General features: G+C 43.1%; 2 protein-coding genes across 2 annotated transcripts in view; both read left to right on the forward strand.

The window, feature by feature from the left end:
• LOC308096864 (solute carrier family 41 member 3-like) overlaps window positions 1-17,374 on the forward strand; it is a 511,014-nt gene that overhangs the window by 357,582 nt on the left and 136,058 nt on the right. The gene's annotated exons all lie outside the window — the stretch shown is intronic.
• LOC308096548 (plexin-A1-like) overlaps window positions 10,515-17,374 on the forward strand; it is a gene marked incomplete at its 5' end in the record, with an annotated part of 336,263 nt that continues 329,403 nt past the window's right edge. Inside the window, one exon of the mRNA XM_080443965.1 lies at window positions 10,515-11,729. Coding sequence (XP_080300091.1) covers window positions 10,515-11,729 — 1,215 coding nt within the window. The remainder of the gene's footprint in view (window positions 11,730-17,374) is intronic.

The following is a 17,374-nucleotide window of genomic DNA, read 5'->3' on the forward strand; positions in this document are numbered from 1 at the left end:
ATTGTAACGAATAGTGTAGCGCCCAGAGCTGGGATGGAGCTCTGACCTCAGTCCCAGAGGACCACAATGGAAACAAGCCTTTTTGTGTTATCCTTATAACAATCATTGTACAATTGTACCTCTGTATCCTACTGTTAATAAAGTATTCCATCAATCTGTTTACTCAAACTGTTTACTGTACATATTTTTTTTGTTTTAGTTTTTATGATGTTTTGCATAGTAGTGTATATCTGTCTGTCATTAAATGTCTCTATGAATTGAGTACAAAGGACCCCAATGGAAACAAGTCATCTTTCTTGGGTTTTAAATACTCTTAGCTGACCTTGCATTATACTTTCATGTTTTTTAGTTTTTTTTGCAAACTGCTAATAATTCAATCAATCAAAAAACCATGCTGGCCGTAACACACCTCCATCCCTGCATTCAACAAACTACATAAGGAAGGGGGAGCTGTCACTCAGACTCCAAGTAACCAATGGAGAGGTGTCTTACATCTATCAGCGTAGGACCCGCCTTCTGAACTTTAACCCCTCACACAAAAAAATCCAAGTGAGAGAAAAAAAATCGAGACCAAAGACATAAGTTTTGAGAGAGAAGGCATTTTGCAATCAGAAAAAAACAACTTTCTTTCGCAAATGAGGAAAAAAACATTAGAAACATTTTATTTAGCACAACACATTTTATTACCCAAACATTTTACTAAGTATTTTGTTTTATGTAGTTTAAACAGTTTTTCCTTATTTTTTTACTCTTGAATTTTAAGTTTTGTTCTCAATTCTTTTTTATTTTCTTTCAAATCTTATATTTTTTTGCTTGCAAATATATTTTTTTGATTGCGTTTTTAATTTGTTTTAATTAAAAAAAAAATGTTTTTCTGTTTATATAATTTCCTTTGCTTACAAATTATTATTTTTTGCTTGCTGTTTTAATTCGTTTTCATTCAAAACTATTCTTTGCTCTGTTTATATTTTTTCTCTCTCAAATGTTTTTCTTTTGTTTGGTTAATAAAGACACAAATGTAACTCCATAAAATCGTACTGGCCAGAAATAGCCAGAAATAATTCGGGCACTCAATAAGTTAATAGATTTTTTTCAAAAAACTGTTAGGACTTAGAAAACATTTTTAAGAATCGCCTCAGGTCACATTGACTGCCCTCAAAGTAGACCCTATCTATCTATCAATCTATCTGTCTATCAATCTGTCTTTCGATCAATCGATCGATCTGTCAATAGGTCGGTGGGTCTGTCTGTTTGTCTGTCTGTCTGTCTGTCTGTCTGTCTGTCTGTCTGTCTCTCTACCTAATGGAGTTCATATCACGTCTGCGGTTGGGAGCTACTTTTGTAAACACTGACTCATTGTAATGTCACAACAGGTCGTGAGCACTTCTTAAATTGCTCCCCTTCTGCCAATCCTCCATCTCTCTCCATCTCCCTCTCTCCATCTCTCCCTCCCTCCATCTCCCTCCCTCCCTCCATCTCCCTCCCTCCCTCCCTCCAGAAGCCTGTTGGAAGCCAAGCGAGGAGAGGAGAGGAGGGTGTGTGTGTGAGAGGAATACTCTCTGGCATATTAGTTCCTGTCAATGTTCCGCCTCAGGAGAATGAATTCCTGATACGAGACTCATCTCATTCAAGTGTTTCTGCCTTTCGGCCTCCTCTCTGCTGGCCTTGCGTGACCTCCACTGTATATCATTACCTCTTAGCTCCATGTTTTAACTTTTTATTTGCTTTTTATTTTGCTTTGCTTTTTTTTTGGTGATTTTTTTTCTGTAAATTGATGCCCTACTTTGTCATACCACATTGTTACACGAACGTTTTGAGCATGTAGATCGGCTATTTTTGATGTGTGTGTGTGTGTGTGTGTGTGTGTGTGTATGTGTGCTAGAGATGCGCGGATATAGGGTTTGTCGTCACCCAAATCCGCATATACATGTTCATTATCCACCCGCCATCCAACCGCGTTAATTATACCATCCTATTTCTAGATCCGCACCAACCGCATCAAATTATTATTATTTTCCTGACTTTCTTATAAACAATGTTACTCACCACTGTCTGTCGCGATGTAGTGACTGTATACAATCCATATCTATGGTAACAACAAGACGGAGCTTGAAGCTTCATTTATTTTACTTTCGCTTTCAACTTGCTTTGTTGCCACCCATGTCTGCGTTTTATAAGCGACTTTTGGGGTAATTTGGCGCTTGTTTTGGGCTTGATAGACCTTGCTGCTTATTTCTCTTGCAAAATCTGGCAACACTGGCTGCAGCCGGTACAAACACCCCTTGCCGGTATGCAACGTGCAGTAGGCGGCTAATTTGTGCCTGATGTAAAATTACGTAATATTAAAATACTACAAACGTACGCACGGCGAGATTTCGTGCTTTTTAAAAGCTATAATAGGCCTATAGATTGATATCATTAATGTAATTCCCAAATTTTTTCACCCGCGGTTTATCCAATATTAATTCATTATTATATTTGATTGACCCAAATCCACCCAAACTGCGGTTAACTGCGGCAACCGCGGCTAAAACCGGGATCCGCTTATCTCTAGTGCACACGCTATAATTGTGAAGGCAAAATATATGTAAGTTGTGCGGCGGTGTAACACAAAATAGACGATCTGCAAGCTGACAACGCATTGCATTGTGACACGGTGTGAGCTTGTAGATCGGCTACGTCTGGTGCGCAACACCGCTGAGCAACTAAGGGTTCGGGTTAAAACGGGTTCCAAAGAAAAGTGTGTGTGTGACTGTGTGTGTGGGTTCATTGTGTTGTGTGGTAAAGAAAGACGTGACTGTGCTGTGAGTCTCCTGAGCCGAGGTGAGGTAAGGTGAGATAAGATCAAGTTTAACCCATTAAGACCGGGAAAGCAATCTGTATCATTTTAGATTTGAACCACTTTAACCATTAAAGTGGTTCAAATCTGATTATCTCATTATACTATTGCGATATACAAGCTCATAGCGCGGCACCAAAGTGCCGCGCTATGAGCTTGCAGATCTGATATTTTTGAAAAATCATTTTGTGCAAATCTTTGAATTGATATATTTTTTAAAGCTAACTTTTTTTACTTAAATCTTTGCTGCTGGGGGTCCCTGGAACAAAAATATTTTGGGGCTCCTTGACATGAAAAAGTTTGAGAACCACTGATATTATAGCAACATAACTGTTTCAGAAAACTGTAGGATTTAGAAGATATTTGTAGAATCCCCAGAAGCAAAGATTTGAGTTACAAATGTTTGTTTAAAAATATACATATATTCATTTTTTTTGCCACATATTTTCAAGATTTTTCAAAAATAGCAGATCTGCAAGCTCGTAGCGCGGGTGCCACACTACAAGCTTGTATATCTGCTATTTTTGAATAGCCAAAGAAATCTAAAAAAATGACACAGATGCGTTCCCGGTCTCAACGGGTTAATAAAATGAAAAGATAAAGAGTTTATTATAAAGATGTGATGAGAAGCATTTCGAGGCTCTGCGATGAAGCGATAAGATAAGATGAGATAAGATAAGACAAGGTATCACCAGGATCCCTCGGGGGGGAATTGGTTATGAATATAGATGGAGCTGCAATACAATAAAACGTGATTTGGCAGCAAAATATCGCCGTATATATATCTCTCCGCAAAATATGTAATGGAGAGAGATTTTTGCATATATCTATAATTCATGTAGGCTACCGTCCAGTACACAACGACAAGAAACGATGTTAAAAATACAAAGTAGACTAAGATGCATTTTTCAAGTGTATTTGTTAGACAGTGTTTTAGTCAAAGAGTGTGTTTAGAGAGTGTGTTGTGTGTGTGTGTATACAGTAAGTGTGTTTACACAGTGTGTACGTGTGTGCAGGTTTAAAAAAAAAAAAGCCATATGTTGCATTATCCTTACAATCTTAAAGGAGTAGTTCACCGGAAATGGCTTATTTTCTATCAATTACACGCTCCATGAAGCCTTGAATTCATGGAGATTTTTTTTTGTTTTTTGCCGCATTCCTCGGCCAATAATTTGATGACCTGTGTGTGGAGTCTCCAGTAGGAGACTCAATGGAGACTCTTTGAGCGTCCGTCGGTCATCAAATCATTGGCATGGGGTGTGTAATTGATAGAATATAAGTCACTTTTTTTGGGGGGTGAACTACTCCTTTAACCCATTCAATCCAGGGGACGCATCTCTGTCATTTTTTGATTTATTTGGCTATTAAAAAATAGCAGATCTACAAGCCCATGGTGCGGCACTCTATTTTTTAAAGACATCTAAAATGACAGAGATGCGTCCACCGGATTTAAAGGGTTAAGTGTTTATTTGGGGACCCACTTGCAATATCCTCACAGCCCACTAGTGGGCCAGAATCGCTGGTGTACATAATGTATATTATGTTGAGTTCAGTGTACCCGGACATGTTTATATTTAGTTGGTAAACATTGATGTATGGATACAGGATGCAGGCACACAGGTAAACAAAGTGTGCGCGCACGTGCGTGCGTGCAGCATGTGTGTGTGCGTGCGTGTGTGTTATAAAGTAAATATCATGTCCCAGGAGTGTATGTATCCACTCACATGTCATTCATATTTAATAGCCACTAATGCAGTGCCCGTTTGGGGCATGCCTGTTCGGAACAGTGGAACAAACTGACAGAGGAAACAAAATCAAGGGTTTTCCATGATTCCCTTTAAAAGAGCCCTTAAATAACAAATGCAGTCAAACTAGGTTAATTTTAATGTATCATTATGTACTTAATTAAAATACAAAAATATATTTGGTCATGGCATCTTTTTTTTAATTTTTTTTTTTTACATGTTTTACAGTATTTTTACAATATTTTTGTTGTTGTTGCACTGTCATGTTGTTTTATGGTGTAGGGTGTTTCTATGTCCAGTGACCAATGGAATTAAGCCATCGGGAGTTTTTATTTTCATTCTTGAATTATCCTCGGTGATGACAGTCCACTTCACGATGATAGTCATGACGTGCTAATGTGCTATTTTCTATGCTCTTACCAAATTAAATCGATCGATCTCTCAATCAATCAATCAATCAATCAATCAATCAAAAACAGACCTATTGTTTGCTCCTGGTATTGCTCCTTGTAGCATGGTTGGGGTGGGTGCGTGCCTGTTGAGAGACAGTGAGTGCCCGTTTCGTAGAGGGACTATTGCCTGGGCTCTGGAAGTGCTGCTTGCTTGCAGTGTTGTGGAGAACTGCAGCATTCAGGAGGACCACTCATCCCATCCACTTCAAACGTGACACTGCACTTATACTGGGGTCCTAACCAGTGGTTCTCAAACTTTTTCATGTCAAGGACCCCCAAAATGATATGTATTTGGCTGCGGACCCCCATCTCAAAATGTTTGCACTTTAAAAAAAAATATATTAAAGGATTTGCACAAAGTTTCACGATTTCACGCGGCTATGAGCTTGTAGATCTGCTATTTCTGAATAGGCAAAGTGTAAAATACGGATAAAGGGGTTAAAATGATTGTGACCGTAACTAATTTAGCTGGGGGACCCCCTGGTATCCCCCCCCAAGGACCACTTTGAGAACCAATGTCCTAAACAATACAAACGTGACACTGCGCCTACTGGGGTCCTAAGCAATGCACCAGCCAAGTGTGAAGTCAAACGGAAGAATGGTTCTCGAGATACGTGATAGATATACATGCGTGCATTCATACGTACATACTTAAATACATCACATGCATATACGTACAGTACATGCATGCCTGCAGGGATACATAGATGGACAGACTTCACACTGTACATATGTGTGTAGTGTATCCTCTGTTAACCCATTAAGACCGGGGACGCATCTGCGTCTCATTTTAAGATTTCTTTGGGCTATTCAAAAATAGCAGATCTACAAGCTCGTAGCGCGGCACCGAGTGCCGCGCTACGAGCTTGCAGATCTGCTATTTTTGAAAAATCTTGAAAAAATATTTTCCAGATTTTTTTCAAAAAACTGTTGAGATTTAGATTTTTTTAAAGAATCGCCTCAGGTCTCATTTAAAGTAATACTAGGTAACGTTTTCAACAAAACTAAAGTTAAATTGTATATCTTTTGTGAGTGGCAAAAGTTTCACAACACCCACTCCATGAATTTCACCCCCGGAAGCCTTTTATTTATATATTTTCTATTGAATGTGGACTGGGGGGACTTTCCCGGGGAAATGACGTTCCTGGCCAACGTCATGACGTCGTGGCCGACGTCCCCAGGAACTACCGCAACGGTTTCCTGTTTGGCCAGGAACTATCGCGGTAATAACTAAAAGGAACCTCACGCTGATGTTAAGAGAATGTAGGATTAGAAGATCGAAAAATAACAGAAAAAGAAAGCACAGCTCATGGTAACTAATGCTCCACTGGCTAAGAGAAACGATCCGTAGATAGTATAAAACAATTAAAAGATCGCTTTTTGAAACGCTTCCGGCTTCCGGTGAAAACGAATGGAATTCTGGGTAATCGAGGATTACGGAAATTGTATGCAGTGACGGTAGTGACCAGCAGAGGTTGCTAAAAATCGTTATTTGGGATTCTGCATTGTATAACTTTAACTTCTGCTTATTTATAGAGCTGCGAGATAGAAAGATAGAGAGGCAAAAATAGAGACATTGTACAGTGTGTGTGCGCGTGTGTGTGTGTGTGTGTGTGTGTGTGTGTGTGTGTGTGTGTGTGTGTGCGTGTGTGTGCGTGTGTGTAGGCAGTGATATGTGTGTGTGAGGAGGCATGGTAAAGTCTTGTCTGTAATTCACTAGTCTGTGTATATGAACATGACATACAGTTTGTGTGGGAGTGTGATTATGTGTGTGTGTGTGTGTGTAAGTGGGCTGTGGCATGTGTGGCTGAATATTGTATACTGTACGTGCAAATGTGTGCTTGTGTGTGCATTGTGCATGTAAATGTGTGGTGGTATACTTGTGTTGTGTTCGGGTGTGACCATGTGTCTGTGTAATTGGATGCAATTTTGTGTGTGTGTGTGTGTGTGTGTCTGTGTGTTTGATTGTATGTGCTTGTGCATCTGTATGCATGTGTGTATGGGGAAATGTCTGTGCTTATGCGTAATGTCTATGCGTGTGTGTGTGTGTGTGTGTGTGTGTGTGTGTGTGTGTGTGTGTGTGTGTGTGTGTGTGTGTGTGTGTGTGCGTGTGCGTGCGCGCGCGTGTGTTTGTGTGGACAGTGGCTGGATTGTCCTGCTGGGACAGACAACAGCACAGTCATCTGGCCATGTGTAATCATGGCTGAACTCAAGATGAAAGACACTATTGACTCCAACTCAAGTGTCACAGAGGGAGAGAGAGAGAGGTTATGGGGACGAGACGGAACAAAAAGGAGAGGAAGAGACAGATACTTAGACAAGCTGGCAGAGAGAGAGGGAAGAGAAAGCAAATGGCAGCGTCAGAGATGCAGAAAGATGGAGTGAATTTAGAGAAGAGAGAGACCGAGAGAGGAAAAGAGGAGAGAAGAGTTTACTTTCTATACATGTATCATGTTTATGCCTCGTATTAGGGCTGGCCAATTATGCCAGACATAATTTGAATGAATGGTTCATTCCATATTCTTCTCTTTTTATTGTATCATCTATCTAACAATATAAAGGAAACGTTATCTGTTCTCTTTAATCACTTGATCCCTATTCTGGTGTGAACGTAGCTGATCTACAAGCTCACAGCGCGGCGGCGAGAACAGGAGTTTAGTCAGCAGTTAGAATTTGTACGCGTCAATTTGTTGATAAAAAAAATAAAAAATAATAATGCTTCTCGATTAGTCAATTCAATAGAATTTTATTATAGTGCCAAATCACGACAAGTTGTCTCAACACACTTTGCATATAGAGCAGAGACCCGACATTGTCCCACCCTGAGAGAGCATTTTTGTGACGTTGGCAATGACAAAACTCCCCCTTAAGCTTTGATTCATACTCGGTTGCACAGCAGTGTCATGCACCAAAAAATAGCCGATCTACAAGCTCACAACGCGTCACATTGTGGCCACTGTTGCCAGATTTTGTGAGAGAAACAAGCAACCAGGTCTAGGAAAACCAGCCCAAAAGAAACGACTATGGGCCACATGAGCACTTTAAACATATACATCAGCTATTTGAAAATAGCAGATCTACAAGCTTGTAGATCTGTGAGCTTGTAGATCGGCTATTTTCAAATAAGATCTTGCCGGGAAATTATAATATGCAGATCTGGCAACCCTGATTGTGGCGCACTTTCAGTTTCAAACAACAATGAAACTGAAAATGGGGTATAACCTGTAACGTGCGTTAAGATCAGTGCATCCAGGGACCCTCAGGGTTGGTCGAGAGGGTTCCAAATGGACCCTTACAGGTGTGTAACTCTCAGTTGTAGGGGGGGGGGCTACCAACCTGAAATGAAAAGGTTTGATAACCGCCGCATTAGATCCAGTTAATTGTTAACCCGTTGTTTTGTGCGTAAACAGCGGGGGGCGCTGTGATGACGGATGGCTCTCCCTCCTCCCTGTAAGGCGAGTGAGTGCTGCAGTATGAAGTATGAAGTGTTACACTGCAGTCATCACTTTGTGGCTGACATTGACTTGGTGTGAAAGTGATTTGCTCTGTTCCTCCGCCCTCCATCTCTCCATCTCTCCATCTCTCTCTCTCTCCATCTCTCTCTCTCTCCCTCTCTCTCTCTCTCTTCTCTCTCTCTGTTGGTTTGATGCCAGGCAGAGTAGCTCTCCCTCCCTCTTTCCCATTTCATCTCTCTCTCTCTCTCTCTCTCTCTCTCTCTCTCTCTCTCTCTCTCTCTCTCTCTCTCTCTCTCTCTTCTCTCTGTTTCTCTCTGTTTCCACCCCCTCTCACCCCATCTCACCTTAATCTCAATCTCTCTCTCTCTCTCTCTTGCTCTCTCTCTCTCTCTCTCTCTCTCTCTCTGTGTCATAATACATTTGAGATGAGTCAGATGACATCACATTACTAGGGACGTACCCTAATGGTCGATTAATCGGTCGGTTTGGTCTTAGCCGTCCAAGACTTAGTTACTTTCTTAATCGTTTTTTTTTATTTATGCATCTTTCCATTCTGAGTGAATTATTTCTTGAAAGCGGTATGAATCTCTAGTGAGCTGTGTGTTTGTTTGTGCACGTAAACGTCCTCCTTCCGCGTTTTGTTTATTTTTATTTTAACAACACTTCTGGCCTTCGCTTGTCATCCTCCGGTTTTAATATGGCAAAGCTATGAATTGTGGGCTAGCGCTTCGAGCGAAGCCTGCGGCGACACACACACACAGACCAACATGAAGTGCACGAGGGCCCCAGGAAAGTGTGCGAGAAAGACCTCGTACACAGATTTATTTCACAGCTGGACGAGGAACCCTTATCAGGGACGTCAAAGTCCATTAGTGCTTACAATGAGATTTGGCATCTCTCTCTCTCTCTCTCTCTCTCTCTCTCTCTCTCTCTCTCTCTCTGATCAATGCAACATTCTTTATTGGCATAAAAGTTACATTAGAGTGTAAGTGATATGTTTTTGTAAAAAAAAAGAAAGAAACAAAAGTTTTCTATTAAAAACGTAAAGCTCTATATTCTGCTAGTAATCATTACTATAGATTTTGCTAAAATTCTCTCTCTGAGTTGGTATTGATAGAATGTGTTCTGTTTCTCTAGCAAATATCTCAGGATTCTCCCTGCAGCCTTACTGTTAATGTATGGATGTTTACCTGCTCACTACTGTGTGTGTGTGTGTGTGTGTGTGTGTGTGTGTGTGTGTGTGTGTGTGTGTGTGTGTGTGTGTGTGTGTGTGTGTGTGTGTGTGTGTGTGTGTGTGTGTGTGTGTGTGTGTGTGTGTGTGTGTGTGTGTGTGTGTGTGTGTGTGTGTGTGTGTGTGTGTGTGTGTGTGTGTGTTCACTCACATTATGTATGCTGGTGCACGACACGTTGAATACTCTGTGTGTGTGTGTGTTTCTTTTACACTTCCAGACAATCAATAGGTAAAGGAATGATGTCTAAAAGATGCACTCTGCCGTCACTGCTGGTCAATAAACCAGAAGCCACGGAGCCCAAATTAGTTTTTGGGGATTTAAGAGAGACGACATTGAATGAACCACAGCTCAGCAACTTTGTTATTTTGAAACAAACAAACCAAGGCGCTTCCCTTTCTCTTTTTTTGCCATCAAATCTTTAAAATGACTCGCAATAATTCCACCAGAATATCGACGATTATGTCTCTGACTTGGTAAATGGTTCTAATAATCTTCTCCCCTTGTCTCTCTCTCTCTCTCTGTGTGTGTGTGTGTGTGTGTGTGTGTGTGTGTGTGTGTTGCAGAGCTGCTATAGGAGGCTGCAGGGGATGACGTTATAAACCTCAGCGGGGGAAAAGACGCACAAATACAAGACGAGCGAGGAGCATCGCGTTTTGGTGGCCTTCTCGTTGTCCCTCTGGAACCCCGGTGGCCTGCGGCGCTCCAGACTGTCTGCACACTAACATACACACACACGCACACACACATAAACACACACCCCATCCGCTCCTCCCCTCCCCTCCTTAACCGCCATGCCCTCCCGCCCCCTCCCGCCCTTCCTCCTCCCTCTCCTCCTCCCTCTCCTCCTCCTCCCCCTCTCCCTGACGGCCACCCCTCCCCCGCCCCCCTCGCCGCTGCCGCCGTCCCCGGCGACGTTCCTCTCCTTCTCCCCGCCGGAGGGGGGCCTCACGCACCTGGCGGTCCACAACCGCAGCGGCGAGGTCTACCTCGGCGCCGTCAACTGGATCTACAAGCTCTCGGAGAACCTGACCAAGCTCCGGAGCCACGTGACGGGCCCCGTGGCCGACAACCCCCGCTGCTACCCGCCGCCGGGCGTCCAGTCGTGCCCGCTGGAGCTGTCGCAGACCGCCAACGTCAACAAGCTGCTGCTGCTGGACGCCGGGCACAACCGGCTGATCGCGTGCGGCAGCACGTCCCAGGGCATCTGCCAGTTCCTGCGTCTCGACGACCTCTTCAAGCTGGGCGAGCCGCACCACCGCAAGGAGCACTACCTGTCCGGCGTGGCCGAGGCGGGCACCATGTCCGGCGTGGTGATCCCGCCGGACCTCTTCGGGGGTCCGGGCGGCGGCGGCGGCAAGCTCTTCGTGGGCACGCCCATCGAGGGCAAGTCCGAGTACTTCCCCACGCTGTCCAGCCGCCGGCTCACGTCCAACGAGGAGAACGCCGAGATGTTCAGCTTCGTGTACCAGGACGAGTTCGTGTCGTCGCAGCTCAAGATCCCGTCGGACACGCTGTCCAAGTTCCCGGCGTTCGACATCTACTACGTGTACGGCTTCCACAGCGAGCAGTTCGTCTACTACCTCACGCTGCAGCTCGACACGCAGCTGACGTCGCCCGACTCCGGCGGCGGCGAGCGGTTCTTCACCTCCAAGATCGTGCGGCTGTGCGTGGACGACCCCAAGTTCTACTCGTACGTGGAGTTCCCCGTGGGCTGCACCGCCGAGGACGGCGTGGAGTACCGCCTGGTCCAGGACGCCTACCTGGCCCGGCCCGGCGCCCGTCTGGCGCGGGCCCTGGGCCTCCGGGAGCACGAGGAGGTGCTGTTCGCCGTGTTCGCCCAGGGCCAGAAGAACCGGGACAAGCCTCCCAAGGAGACGGCCCTGTGTCTGTTCACGCTGAGGAAGATCAAGGAGAGGATTAAGGATAGGATCCAGTCCTGCTACAAGGGCGAGGGCCGGCTCTCCTTGCCCTGGCTCCTCAACAAGGAGCTGGCCTGCATCAACTCGGTAAGCAACTCCACCGTTTTTTTAACCCATAGAGGCCTTGAAGCCGATTCTACGTGTCTCCTAAATCCCAACAGTTTTCTGAAAAACCTATGTTGCTATATCAGTGGTGCTCAATCTTTTTCATGTCAAGGACCCCCAAAATGATATGAATTTGGCCGCGGACCCCCATCAAAATATTTTGTTCCAGGGACCCCCCAGAAGCAAAGATTTGAGTTAAAAATGTTCGCTTTGAAAATATATATATTCAAAGATTTGCACACATTTTCACGAATTTTCAAAAATAGCAGATCTACAAGCTCGTAGCGCGGCACTCGGTGCCGCGCTATGAGCTTGTATATCTGCTATTTTTGAATAGCCCAAAGTGTAAAATAATGCTTTTTAGCTCAAATCTAAAAATCTTAATGGGTTAATGGGGAATTCAATTGAGTGTGGTCATAATGATGAATGATGCTGCAACAGGTAACCAAACTAATCAAACTGTCTAATGAATTAACATAATTAAATAACTAAATGCAACTTAAAATCTCTCTGGGTGGGGCAAACACCAGAGAGGAGGTGAAAATGACCCCTTTTCTAAAGTGAAGCAAACGTGAACAAAATATTTTCTTGAACGAAAAATCCCGCACACTGCTCTTGCTCAGCAGCCTCCCTTTTCTAAAGTGAAATGTCCCTTTAAGTCTCTGACATCATCATCATCATCACACTCTTCCACTTTCTTTTCTTTTGGTCCAAATTCTCTCTCTCTGACTCACTGGCGGGCCTTCTGGGAGGAGTCATGTATTAGTTAAGTGGTGATTAATCCTAAACTCACTTGGGTTTAACACTGCGCTATACATGCATATCGTCGCTGTCGGGGTTGAAATAACTTTCAATAGATGGATCCAACGTAGTTATTATTTAGTCACAAGCTCTTATTAATACGTTTCATTGGCTAAATACTTATAAAACACACAGACACACTTACAGTAGCGATTTTCACTTTCACATGCAAAAAAAAACAAAAATAGCAAAAGTACATTGTAGATCGTCTATTTTCGCTACTATTGTGCGACACTGTCATACGATGAAGTAGGGCATTAAAATCTTTTTTTTTTTTACATATGAACATTACACGGTTTCCAGTGACGACAACCAATAAGACAACGACCCTCTTTTGAAGGGCGTCATCACCTCACCCTGGGCTTAAGCAGCACCCTGGACAAAATGTCATTGGTTTCCAAAAATACAAACAAACCCACAGGGTTTGTTTTTACCCTCCATCCCCACTGGATAATGAGTTCAGCTTGACCTTTGTCTGCGTGCGCAGAAACAGTCTACTGAGGAGAGACCAAGGACTAACAGATTAATCCACTAATTCCCCGTTGCCGTAGCGCGGTTGGTTCTCAACGTGAGGTCCGGGGACCTCCTGGGGGGTCCTTGGAGCAGTTTACGGGTTTATCTGAGCGGGTACAGAATGGAACCGAACGGACCCTTTACTGTACTGTGTTCCATTTGTACGCTCAACAGGCAGTGGTGGAAAAAGTACTCAATTTGTTTACTTAAGTAAAAGTATCGATACTGCAATGTAGAAGTACTCCGTTGCAAGTAAAAGTTCGGAATTAAAAATTTACTTGAGTAAAAGTACAAAAGTATTGGCATCAAAATGTACTTAAAGTACCAAAAGTAAAAGTACTAAAATGTTTGAAAATAGCAGATCTACAAGCTCACAACGCGTCGCGCTGCGACGCGTTGTGAGCTTGTAGATCTGCTATTTTCAAATAGCCTAGGTATAAAATGGGACTAAAGTGGTTAATGTATGTTTCATAATATCATAATTTATATCTGAAAAGTAACTAGTAACTAAAGTTTTCAAATAATTGTAGTGGAGTAAAAGTACAATATTTGCCTTGTAGTGGAGTAGAATTAAAAGTATTGGAAATTGGAAATACTCAAGTAAAGTACAAATACCTCAAAATTGTACAGTACTTAAGTAAATGTACTTACCGTAGTTACTTTCCACCACTGTCTACAGGGTTAAATTCTAAATTTGGGTCCCAGAGATGACAAAATGGTATGAAGTGGCCGTCCGTGGCCTAATGCATATAAAACTGTGGGTCCTTGAAATTAAAAAGGTTGAGAATCACTGCTTTAGTGTAGTGATGATGGTGGTGATGATGATGATGATGATAAGAGTAGTGTTTTAGTAGGTGTGTGAGTGTGTGTTAACCGTTGAGTAAGCCGGTGAAGGCTAAATGCTGTGAGAATGACCTTTTAATCGTTGCCAGGAAAACGTTTGCAGGGAAAACGCTGATCTCGTGCGTGAGTGAGTGCGTGTGTGGCTCGTGCAGAAGTGTATTCCACTCACAAGTCAGCCTTTAAACTCTTTGCTCAACAGAGACTGAGGGCAAACCTCACAGCTTTGGTTGTTTAAAACTGGGTGGAAACAATTAAGAGAGTTCAGTAGAAATGCATCGCAGAACCAAATCCAAAGACTTTAACCCATTTAGACCTGGAAGGCATCTGTATCACTTTAGGTTTCTTTGGCTATTCAAAAATAGCAGATATACAAGCTCATAGCGCGGCACCGAGTGCCGCGCGCTATGAGCTTGTATATCTGCTATTTTTGGAAAATCGTAAAAAAAAATGTTTTTTTTTGAAAATCTGTTAGGATTTAGAAAACATTTTAAGAATTGGACTCAGGCCTTAATGGGTTAAGGGCTGTTGGTTCTCAACCTTTTCTGGGTCAGGGCCCATGTTGAAAATCTTGAAAGCTTTCCCATCTGACCACTTAACACTTCAAAATGATCAGATATTGATGACGTCATGTTGATGTTATCGAGGACTTCAGTTTGGATCTCCATTTTTGGGCAAGAGCGGGGGGGGGCGGACACAAACACGCACGCACACACACACAGGCGGACATACTGATATAAGAAAAGCTGAACGCAATCGCCAAAGCAAATTCTCAAGGTCACAAAAGTGGTTTCACGCTCGCTTGAGGTGGCTACGTTTCTGTCAATGAATGAAGATGGGTCAGATGTGACATGACTTTCCACAATGGAACCTGGAGACTGTGTGTCATTTAAAAAAAACAGTGGTTCTCAAACTGGGGTCTGCGGACCTTGAGGTGGTTCCAGACAACATTTTTCAATACATAGCCTCAAAATCAGTATAACTATTTTAACCAATGTTTATACTATTTCCAAAGAATTCTTCAAAATTGTGAATAAGTTTGGCACATCTTTTCAGATGGGGTCCGCGGCAAAAACACAATTTGGGGGTCCTTGACATAAAAAAAACACTCATTTTAAAGGTCTCCAGGTATAAGAATCCCTCTGGTTGTCTCCACCCATTCGGCCACGCGGCCAAAGTGGATGTAATTGGGAAGATCGATAGCGGATCAATATCTTTCAGCAAGGTTTATGTACTCTGGGCTGTTTTATGGGACGAGTCTGCAGCCGTGCTGAATATTTGGTACAGTCAGTTCACGTACTGTAGTATATTGAACAGGAGCACATTGTCAGCTTGGGACGCATATTCTGTAAAATCCTGAGTGTATTAAGAACCTTTTGGTTCCACTTAATATACTCAGGATTTTAAAGTGTACTGGACAATGTCCAGCACTCCACTTTAGTAGCCTGCTGAGACAGAGAACCAGAGGTGTGCGTGTGTGCATGTGTAGATATACAGTATATGTATATATTATATACTTGTATGTCTATCGATCGATCGATACTGTTGTGTGTGTGTGTGTGTGTGTACATATCTCTCTGTCTGTCTGTCTGTCTGTCTGTCTGTGTGTCTGTGTGTCTGTCTGTTTGTCTGTCTGTCCATAGATTAGATAGATAGGTACGTACGTACGTAGGTAGATAGATAGAGCGTGTGTGTGTGTGTGTGTGTGTGTGTGTGTGTGTGTGTGTGTGTGTGTGTGTGTGTGTGTGTGTGTGTGTGTGTGTGTGTGTGTAAATACTGAGAAAAAGCATATGTGGTAGTGTAAGTGTGTGTGTGAGCCTATACGTGTTGCTTTTAGTTGGTAACAGACACTGTCCAATCAGGGCTTCTCAAACTGTGCGGCAGACATTAAGAAAAACGTCATGAATTCTCATTTATATAAAAGGAGAGCAGCTGCTTGACAACAACGCTACCTGTGTGTGTGTGTGTGTGTGTGTGTGTGTTCATCTGCACCACTCATTCATGCTGCTGTCACTTTCTCCGATTTTCGATTCATCCTCAGCATCTTTCTCTCATGCACACACACACACACACACACGCACACGCACACGCACACGCACACGCACACGCACACGCACACGCACACACACACACACACACACACACACACACACACACACACGCAGTGCTGTGCTGTGATGAATAATTCACCCAGTCTTACCTTGTGTTATTCACTTGCTGCTCCATAACAACCTGCTATAAATCTCTTGACTGCCCTCTCTCTCTCTCTCTCTCTCTCTCTCTCTCTCTCTCTCTCTCTCTCTCTCTCTCTCTCTCACTCTCTCCTTTCTCACTTGAAAGCCGTTATTCTTAAAACCCCTGCTATTACTTTGCTAACCCCATTCTCCTCAACACCTCCCCTCCTCTCCTCCTATATCATCTCTTCTACTTTCCTCTCCTTCTCTTTTCTGCTCTCCTTTAATCTCTCTTCTCTTCTCTTCTCTCTCTCTCTCTCTCTCTCTCTCTCTCTCTCTCTCTCTCTCTCTCTCTCTCTCTCTCTCTCTCTCTCTCTCTCTCTCTCTCTCAGTAGCTACTATACATCGTCACTCTTCCTCCTATAGGTCAACCCACTCAATCTTGTGTGTGTGTCATAATAACATCCCAGTAGGTGCCAGTATGGGGTTTATTCAAGGTGGCAGTGTGGCGTGCGTCTCCCACTGTAAGCACACCCTGGCAAGCTGCAGGATCGTGTAAAACCCCTACGTTTTAATGTACACAGAATTAAAATAATTATGCTAATGAGAGCGACGCTACACGACTGTCCTTTACAGCCATCTGCTGTGCTGCTTGGATCCATCAAGGACGATGTCAGCAGTCCCTGGGGATGCAACTCTTGATTAATATATCATCCTCACGCACGCACGCACGTGCACGTGCACGTGCACACACACACGCGCACACACACACACACACACACACACACACACACACACACACACACACACACACACACACACACACACACACACCCCAGTGGTGTAAAGTAACTAAGTACATTTACCCAAGTACTGTACTTAAGTATTATTTTTAGGTACTTTTACTTTTACTTTTCCAATTTTCAGTACTTTTACTTCTACTCCACTACATCTCAGAGGCAAATGTTGTATTTTACTCCCCTACAGTTATTTGAAAACTTTTACTAGTTACTTTGCAGAGAAAAATTATATTACATTATAAAACATACATTAACCACTTTAGCCCTATTTTAGGCTATTTGAAAATAGCTGATCTACAAGCTCACAACGCGTCGCATCGCGACGCGTTGTGAGCTTGTAGATCTGCTATTTTCAAACATTTTGGTACTTTAACTTTTGGTACTTAAAGTACATTTTGATGCCAATACTTTTGTACTTTTACTCAAGTACATTTTGTACATCTGCTATTTTTAATAGCCAACATAAAAATCTAAAATGACGCTGACGCTCTCCCTGTTT

This window comes from Gymnoscopelus braueri, assembly GCF_963280865.1.
Source record: "Gymnoscopelus braueri genome assembly, chromosome: 12".
Classification (NCBI taxonomy): Eukaryota; Metazoa; Chordata; class Actinopteri; order Myctophiformes; family Myctophidae; genus Gymnoscopelus; species Gymnoscopelus braueri.